This window comes from Semicossyphus pulcher, unplaced genomic scaffold (genome assembly GCF_022749685.1).
Source record: "Semicossyphus pulcher isolate SPU_LCO1_2020_fin unplaced genomic scaffold, fSemPul1.0.p SCAF_9, whole genome shotgun sequence".
NCBI classification, from domain to species: Eukaryota; Metazoa; Chordata; class Actinopteri; order Labriformes; family Labridae; genus Semicossyphus; species Semicossyphus pulcher.
This window is the reverse complement of record NW_027211770.1, coordinates 15,092,996-15,102,420: the sequence shown is the minus strand read 5'-3', so window position 1 is coordinate 15,102,420 and position 9,425 is coordinate 15,092,996. Positions and strand designations below refer to the sequence as shown.

Genomic DNA, 9,425 nt, shown 5'->3' with positions numbered 1-9,425 from the left:
TCCAGTCACTTTCAGCCACTAGTCGGCCCTCCCGGAGCGGAGCAGCCATACTGTCCGGCTCAGCCTCGCTCTCTGTGGGAAGTGAGCAGGCATTCAGAGAGGATGCTGAGGCCTGCCAGTCCCGCTACATATCCATCACTAACCCGGGGCTGTTAGGCTGGTCCGGGCTATGGCTGCACCTATCGCGCATTTCGACGACGACTGGCCGATTTTAGGTGATCTGAGCATGGTGGCGGACCAGCGGCTCTTGCTGCCTCAGAAAGGCCGCGCAGCCGGCACCGCCGCGGGGGAAGAAGAAGCTGCAGCCCTGCAGCTCCTCCCGGATGATGATGATTTTTCCGATCTGCAAGACGACAGTTTCTCCCCTGGGGGAACCGGTGCTTTCAGGTCAATGGAGGATTTGGTGAATGATTTTGACGAGAAGCTTTCCGTGTGCTTTCAAAATTTTAACGCAAAGACGGACAGCATCGCTCCCGTGAGTGTGTTGAGCGAGGACTCCCTGCTGCAGAAAGACGAGTGAGTGTTTTTGTGTCTGGCCTGTCCGCAGGCGAGATGTTATTTTCAAAGATATGTTGATGCAAAGGCTTTAACTATCTTCTGCAGTAAACCATATAAAGACATATTATCTGCAGCGGAATAAATATCATGAAGCCGATATTTATTAGGAAGGGTTACTGTGTCTTTAATTGATGTGATTGGGCTCCCAGTGACAGCCACACACACTGCCACCATCTTTAATGAGGTCATCAAAACACAGGACATGGGTCTGCTGAGCATTGTCATAATACACTCTAGAAATGTAAGCTTAATTATTTGCACATTCAACCATACAGTTGCTCTGATATCGGCCCACTATCTGTATGTGTTCCTAAATGACTTTAAAGAACAGATATATGCCAATATGAGTGGACCGAGAAATGTTAACTTGTAGGCTCATATTTATCTTGTTTATTGTAATTGTACAAATACCCTGTACAATGATGATATAGAGCAAAATTAAAGTTAAATAAGAGTTGATGAAAATACTCAATACTCATTTATTTTAATAAACTTATAATTGTTTCTGTCACTTTTTAGGAAAAACAGATCTAAAATGTGAGGTTATTTTTCCAGGTTTACATAAATTTTTTTTTAAATGATTGCTATTTTGTGGACCAAATTATTATACTATTATCAACTCAGAGTACAGCTAAAGACCCTCAAACTTCATGATACACTTTGTTTTATTGTTGCTATGAAATAAGGTGCGAAAGAGCAAATTAAATATCTTTTAGATAAAAATGGGTCAAACTCAGAAAACGCTACATTTCCCATAATGCAATACTAATTTAGACCTTCTGCCTGTTTAATTCCCACATCTGTCAAACATGCCCCAGTTTGTGATGCAGGGTTTCAGACAACTACAACCACATCGTTAGTGCTCTCTTAAACTTTCTGAACTCTGATGTTATTTTCTTCAGAGCAAAAGAAGCCATAATACACCTGTCAGGATAAGTCGTACTATGTTGAATGAACTAAACTTTAATTTATGTTTGTATAATGAAACATGAAAACAGTCTCCTCCTTTCTCCACAGGATCTGGAGCACCCTGACCACGAACTACGGCCATGTGATGCCGGTGGACTGGAAACAGTCTCGAACGTGCTCCCTCCACGTCCCCACATTCAACCTGGAGGAGAAACCCGTGAGTGACTCTGCCCCTCCCGTCTCATCTTTGTCCCACTTTCCTCTTGAGCCCCCCTCCCTCCCTCCCTCCCTCGCCAAATCTCCCCTCCGTTCATGACACAAATCTCAAATATTCACGGTGCCAGGGTTTAGCGCTGTGATTAAATTCCCTCCCCCTCCTTCTGCTCCTGACTAGAAGAAGACCGACGTCACGTCGGAGCTGTCGGACGACGAGGAGCTGAGGGAGCAGCTGGACATGCACTCCATCATCGTCTCCAGCCTCGCCGAGGAGCCGCTCTTCACAGCAGAGCAGGTGTGTAGTCGGTCTCCAGTTGATGCGGCCGCACTGCATCGCGCCTACAAATGCAGCAGCTTAACATGGTTGAGATTAATCCTTCCATTTCCCACACAGATTTAATAACTGATGGTCACTGGGTTGATCAGGGGGCTTCCTCTCTCTAATGTGTGTTGATGCTCCGTGCAGGTTATTGAGGAGATAGAGGAGATGATGCAGGACTCTCCTGACATGGAAGCAGCACACAATCCGTCTCAGTCGGACCTCTCGATGATCTCCCTGGACGTCCAGCGCGTCATCAGCAGCCCCAGCTTCGAGAAGAGTGAGTCTCCACAAATCACTTTTTAAGTTTGGCTAAATGATCAGTAATGATCCTGATATTTTCATCATGAAGTGGTTGTTGTTATTGGTAACAGATATTCACCTGGTGTAATTAGTTATTTTTGTGTGTGTCTGTGGTCCAGGGGTGAGGACTTTAAACGTGGCAGGGCTGAACGAGCGCCTGGAGGAGACAGAGACGAACATCCTGAGGTTCTCGGAGGAGCTGGTGCAGCAGCTGGCTCTCAGAGACGAGCTGGACTTTGAGAAAGAGGTGAAGAACAGCTTCATCTCGGCGCTCATCGACGTACAGAACCGGCAGAAGGAGCACCGGGAGCTGCTGAAGAAGAAGAAGAAGCTTAAAGGCGGAGCCGGGGCGGCTCAGGGACACGCTGAGAAGACGCCTGGATCAGTTAGTACTTTAACTCTCAGATACAGAAACATCATCAGCCTGGTTTTGTGATCGATATATATCTTCTGGTAATATCTTGAAATGTCAGGCTATCTTAAGATCTTTTCTTCTTCTCTCGCTGTATTTCATCTTCCAACAAACTACATTTTCCTTAAATCCTTGGCCTCTCTTTGTCTCATGCTCCTCTGCTTTACTTCCTTCCTCCTCAGCGCTTCAGCATGGAGGGACTCTCCTCTGTCATTCAAAACAGCTTCAGACAAACCTTTGGGAGCGGGTGCAGTGAAAGACAGGTTACTTCCTATTTCTCTCTCAGCTGCTGAACTCCAGCTTCTTGATAGGACTGTCCTCCCTCAGAAACATCCACCACAGCACCTTTACTCTCTGCCTTTGTCTCTGTTTAATCATTGTCTACAGTATTTAACCACAGTCATCCCGTATGAGAAAAAAGGACATCCTCCGTCTCTCGAGGATCTCCAGATCCTGACCAAGAGTGAGTTTCTTCAGCGAACCAACTGTCATTGAATTTAAGTGGCTGTGATCGATCCACTCACTACTCTGCATTTCTGTCTTTCAGTTCTACAAGCGATGAGAGACGACAGTGACAAGGTGCCCAGTCTCTTAACAGACTACATCCTCAAAGGTGAGCTTCTCCTCTCTTTTATTTACACACTATTGAAGTTGACAGTCTGATGTGTTAGCAGTTAGCAAGTGTAGTTAGCAAAAGTTATTATTATTAAATATTGAAGCTGTTTTCTACATATCAGTTATTGGTCTCAGTTCATTAGAGGATCCATGTTACTGTTTGTTAGCATTGCACTTTAGAGTACTTGTACTTGAGTTAAGTATTTCTATTTTCTACTTCTTTATACAGAAACAGGATTACTTAAATAGAAATTACATCAAACAATGAACACGGCTCATTAATAGTTTGGTATATTATTTATTTATGTAATTCTGATGTTCTTTTCTGTGAAACATTAATGCTGCTGTCTCGGTCAGGACTAAATCTTGTATTTCAATGGGAACATTTCCAATAAAATAATGATTAAATAAATAAGAAGTATATCCTCCCCTACTTTTCAGCTGTAAGTCACTTTTTATGTTTAGATTGATAATTAAGCAATATCACACTCGAGGTTGTGATGTTTTACTGAATATCATCACGGCTGTGATTTGTTCATAGATAATCACAGCCGTGCTGATACTCAGTGTAACATCACAACCTCGAGTGTGACATTGCTTTTATACAACAGTTAAACAAGCTGCAAATAGTGGCAAACTGTAACAATCAACAACACATTATTATTGCTCCACCAACTCAACTAGTTCCTCAACTGAACTGAAACTGGACTGCTGTTGCCAAGCAACCCAAACATTCTCCTACACTCTGTGTCTACAGGTTACCACAGATCAGCTGTTTTTATCACGTACATTTATCTGTATGTTTCAGTTTATTATCAACCAGTGAAATAAGAGTACCAGAGGTACCAGCCTGATTACTGTAGACACACACAGGCTGCTGTAATGTTAATTAACAGTATTCAGACAGGTAGCGCATATGAAGAAGTTAAAATCAGCCCCACATTTACCAGCTGCAGCATTAAAGCGATGAACACATTAGTGCTTTAATAATTATGCTCTAATAGTATCATGTATATAATCTGGAATGGGCCATTGTTCATTCTGAGTACTTTTACTTTAATCAAGTATATTTTATCACAAATACTTTTACTCATTTTAAATGTGTACTTGTCACTGAGTATTTATACGATGAGCTGTTGCTATTTGTTTTGAGTTTTTATCTTGTACTGATGGAAAACAAGTCTGAAATGTTTCGGTGTGTAACTGCTTTTAAGACAAGAATATCAGCCTGTGCGTTACAAAATGATCATATAAACTAATGTACGGTTAATGTAGATGAAATAAAAAGCAAAGTCCTCCTCTTATTTTTTAACTCCTTCATTTCACTCATGTTCTGTTTTCATTTTTTCGTCTTTTCTGTCTTTACTTCCTGCGATGTAACTTTTGGCTGCCTTGCGCTCACTAGCTCTGGTGTGAGCTACGGACGAGGAGGTTTGTGTTTGTGTCACATGTGACGTGTGCACTGTTGTGGTGTCGCCGCTCACATTGGGAGAGAGCCCCCTCTCAATGTTCTCCTTCTCACGTCCCCCCTGTCCCTCTCAGTGACTGGATGCAGCATGGTTGATCCCACTAAGATATCAGCTCATTGTAGCCTGCAGCTAGCCTGTTAGTTATGTAGCACTATTACTGCAAGTGTTAGTCCTCACCCCTCTCACTTCACAAGCAGGATTGTGTTTTAAATTTGTAGATATTTAGAACTATCTGGTACAAAAACACTTTTCCTTTAGTTTTTCCTCCTGTGTATCTCTTACTTTGTTTTTTTGTAATGAACTGTTTCACTTAAATCTGCAAATATTCATCTCTTCTGTTATTACAGTGCTTTGCCCGACGTAAAACCAGAGGGGTGGTGCCCGACGCCCTGCAGAGGCTTCAGAAAGTTCACCATGGCATCAGGAAGAAGAGGACTGATGTGTTTTGCTGACATCAAGCACACTTAATTTATTCCTGCATGTTTTTACCTCAAGATGTGTCTTTTTTTCTGTCATTTTCTCCCTTAAGTTGCTTTTATTTTGTGTTGTAATTTTGCAAACCTCGTGTGTCCCTGTGAAGTCTGACTACTTTTCAGTGTTTAAAATTCTCTTGCACTCCGAAAGAGTATTTTAAAAATGATAAATTATGTAAGAAACATCCCCAGATAGATTTACCAGCATAGGCACTTTGTGGAACGTGAGCTTTGATTGGTTTTAAATAAGAGCAGAGCTGCGATGCAAAGGGCTTTGTCTTAACTTATGTGCTCAACTATCCACTGAGCAATAAACAGATGCACAGCGCACGCTGAACACAGAGGTTGCAATAACAGAGAATTGTGCAAAATTACGATAGAAAAAGATTGTATTGATCCTGAGGAGGAAATTAACAAGTATTACAGCAGCACATTAGACAGATCAGAGAGGCACACAATGCAGATACATAACGATTATGTAATCACAAATCAAATAGTTAGTTACCTTAAAAATAATGTTATACCATCTTATAATCCAACACAGCCTTCCATGTAGCATCTGCCCGGTGTGCTACCTGCTTCATCTCAGAACACAACATGTATTATTATCCTGTGGAAGTTAAAGTGTTGATGGTGATTTAGTCTGGACTGAAACTAACTATGCATTCGAGTGAATTCTGAATTACGACCCTGCACTGTCTGTATTCCTGACGCTCTGTAGCTCTGATCAGAGGCTGGAGCGTCGTCGTGCCTGCTGTGCACAGAGCAGCATTTATCCGCCCTGACTGGGCGCGGTTATTCTTCTGTATGTATTCTTGTATATGAACAAGCTGCCTTCGCCTTTGCCTGAACTTTTGTACATTACAAATGACGTATTTTCAATGAATGTCAAAATGCTGGACTACTTAAAAAGCCTGCTTCAATGTTAATTTATTTTGTAAATATTTTACTTTAAATATATTGATGAAATCATTCTCTATCTGTGTGGATATATCTTCTTTTAGCATGTCCCAATACACATTCAACAGTATTATTATAAGACCCACAACAGCCAACGTCATCACTCATCAAGTTCTACAAAGATCAGTGTCTTGTAACAAATCCCCATTCTATTAAATATTGCTAATCATAAAATCGTTACTAATAGCAACCATTTCATTTTCCATGAATCCGTTCTAACTAAGAATTTGATACATGTCATTCCAAAAAAGTATTTTGGAAACTGATTTATAATAGAAATTACCCTAAATACTTTAATATATACTACTTGTTAACAGGAAAGAGCTGTCGCTTTACAGCTAGAAGGTTCCTGGTTCGAATCCTAGCTCAAACATAGTGGACCTTTCTGTGTAGAGTTTGCATGTTCTCCCCGTGCATGTGTGGGTTCCCTCCTGGTACTCCGGCTTCCTCCCAGAGTCCAAAGACATGCTCGATAGGTTCATTGGTGACTCTAAATTGCCCGTAGGTGTGAGTGTGAAAGGTTGTCTGTCTCTATGTGTCAGCCCTGTGATTGACTGGCAACCAGTCCAGGGTGTAACCCCACCTCTCGCCCAATGACAGCTGGGAAAGGCTCCAGCCCCCTGCAACCCTGAACAGCATAAGCCGTATAAAGGATGGATGTTATTATCCACGTTTTGCTTAAATGATTCGCAATAGCAAAGCTGCTCTGTGTGTATTTGCAAATGTAGGAAGTGAAGCTTTCATTGTTGTTATTTTGCTGTGATGTTTGTGTCTGTACAGATGAAATGGGGGATCACAGAGCATCTCCTCTTCACTGCTGGCAGAGGTCACTGAAACTCTTCTGAAGTCTCACAGAAAAGAAATTAAACATAAACAAACACTCAATTTAAAGTATTTCTTCATTATATAAGTCTTAGCCACGTGTCTACTGCACCCCATCCACTCACTGAGGAGATCCAGATGTGTTCGGTGGGCCGAACCCCAAAATACATGACCTCTGACCTGCTGGAACACAGAAACACAACAGGACCTATGATGGGGAAAATGTTTTAAAAAGCACTGGCAAAACTGATAGCAGCTTAATGTTGCTCATAAGAAACAGGCAGATGTAGATGATTGGTAAAGATGAATAACTCTATTTCTGTATATGTATATGTGACACACAATAGGCACATACACACACGGAGATAAGGGTCTCTGCTGTAATTCATCAGTAACCTCGAAACATGTGGAACCTGATTCATGCTTGTCTGAACGCTGCACAGTCCTGCTCACCATCCATCTCCCCTCAGCCTTTCAAAAGCAACACAAACGGCTGCTAAACATCTGTAAAACATTTGTTCTCTCTGCGATAACACTTCCTCATTTCACTCTGAGCCGTCTGAAAAACACAAAACAGTCTGTGTCCGGCCAGAGCTCAGAGCCGAGAGGAGCTTTTACTGCGGCTGCATCAAAACAGCTTCTTTGCGGTGGATTTTAAAGTGTTTAAAGTGAGAATCATGGAGACTAGAGGGCTTCTCTTCATGCTCTGTCTGCTCCTGCTGGCACACCGCACCTTCCAGCAGACGCCCTCCTCCAAGAGAAGAAACGGAAAGAAAGGTACGGGCTGTCAACATATCATGTCCTCACTTGTTCAGACTCTGATAACATCACTGAGCTACTATGTGGGAGTTATTCAAGAATTTTGGCTGAACTAATTATACTTTAGAATAAATTTTACATTTCTCTCCCTTTTAACAGACTCTGCAAACAGCATTGCGATTGAGGAGCTGAAGAAACAGATTAATGACATTGTTGCTGAGCTGAATGTGCTGAAAGAGCAGCAAGCTTTACAGGCAGGTATTTATCCCGCACAGATTCTTTCTTTTATATCACAAATGTGATTTTATTTTGAAAAATGTGTTGCTAAATTTATGGATTACAGCTAAAGAGATATTATTGCTCAATAATCCACTAAAGCAGTGATTCCCAAAGTTTGGGCTGTGGCTATTGGTTATTTACATAAATAAAAAGTTCAATTTTAACGATTTACTATTTGCACATAGTTTGTCTCTTAAAAATTGTTGAAATATATGTTCATTACATGTAAAACATTATTTCATCCAGCGCATTGTAGTTAGCCCATTTTTAGAGAAAAGGGGATTTGAAACTGAACCGGAAATAGCTGCTTTAAAGTAAATTTCGCAACAATATCCTGTGGGCAAACTAGAAAAGAAATAACAACTAGAATTTAATAGTGATTAATAATCACTTATGACAATAAATACATTGGTGTAACATTCTGCCCTCAGTTTGTCTGCGAGGTACAAAGGTCCCCGGTAAGTGTTTCCTGGCTGACCCCGTGAAGAAGGACTTCCACGCCGCCAGCAACGACTGCTCCGCCAAAGGCGGCAGCCTGGCCACTCCTGTGAACGGAGACGAGAACGACCAGCTCTATAGCTACGTCCGTCAGAGCATCGGCCCCGAGGAGCACGTGTGGCTGGGCGTCAACGACTTGGTGACGGACGGCCAGTGGGTGGACCAGTCCGGCTCAAGCGTGCGCTTCAAGAACTGGGAGACGGAGATCACCCTGCAGCCGGACGGAGGTCGAAGCCAGAACTGCGCCATCCTCTCCACCACGGCCAACGGGAAGTGGTTTGATGAGAGCTGCAGGGCTGAGAAGGCCTCAGTGTGCGAGTTCAACATCGTCTGAGGGCTGACTTGTTTAACAACACTCTGTGCAGATACACACTGCTAAACATTTTGTAGTGCTTACAGGTAAGAAAGAAACATGTTGAGTATCAGGTTTGAATCTCTCTTTAGCTCATATTTTCTTAACCAAGCCATGTCACTGTATAAGCTAAAGTCATTATTATTTTTATACATACATTCAATAAACTCTTAAATACTTTCTTTGTATCAAGGTAAACGCCACTGAATGACTTGTTTTTGTGTTTTTATTTTACCTGCTCATCAATGCAAGTTAAACCTTTCTTTTTATCACTGAAGAGCATGCATCATTTTTTGTCTTTATCCCAGGCAACATCTTTATTTTAGCCCCGAGTGTCAAGTTATGCTGCTTATTTTACAATATATTATGTAAATAAACATGTCTACTCAGTTTTAACCTTTTCATTGTCTTGTTCTGGTAAAAAAAAACATTGCATATTAAAGGAATGTTCTGCATACCGGAGGGGGGAAATGTTTGCTTT

General features: G+C 41.8%; 2 protein-coding genes across 5 annotated transcripts; both read left to right on the top strand.

Moving 5' to 3' along the window:
* The first annotated feature begins 36 nt into the window (after positions 1-36).
* fez2a (fasciculation and elongation protein zeta 2a) lies at positions 37-6,251 on the top strand. Of its 4 annotated transcripts, none has more exons than XM_069656874.1 (9): positions 37-516; positions 1,576-1,684; positions 1,865-1,978; positions 2,150-2,282; positions 2,425-2,690; positions 2,900-2,980; positions 3,105-3,180; positions 3,265-3,330; positions 5,149-6,251. In XM_069656874.1, exons 1-9 carry the CDS (start codon positions 170-172, stop codon positions 5,163-5,165), a joined length of 1,209 nt encoding a protein of 402 aa, XP_069512975.1. In that variant the 5' UTR covers positions 37-169; the 3' UTR covers positions 5,166-6,251. The 4 variants fall into 4 exon arrangements, with proteins under 4 accessions (XP_069512975.1, XP_069512974.1, XP_069512977.1 ...); XM_069656873.1 differs by having other exon boundaries at positions 1,862-1,978; XM_069656876.1 differs by lacking the exon at positions 2,900-2,980.
* A 1,395-nt stretch (positions 6,252-7,646) lies between these two features.
* On the top strand, positions 7,647-9,336 carry clec3ba (C-type lectin domain family 3, member Ba). The gene is made up of 3 exons (XM_069656877.1): positions 7,647-7,833; positions 7,975-8,073; positions 8,526-9,336. Exons 1-3 carry the CDS (start codon positions 7,734-7,736, stop codon positions 8,924-8,926), a joined length of 600 nt encoding a protein of 199 aa, XP_069512978.1. The 5' UTR covers positions 7,647-7,733; the 3' UTR covers positions 8,927-9,336.
* The last annotated feature ends 89 nt before the right edge of the window (positions 9,337-9,425 follow it).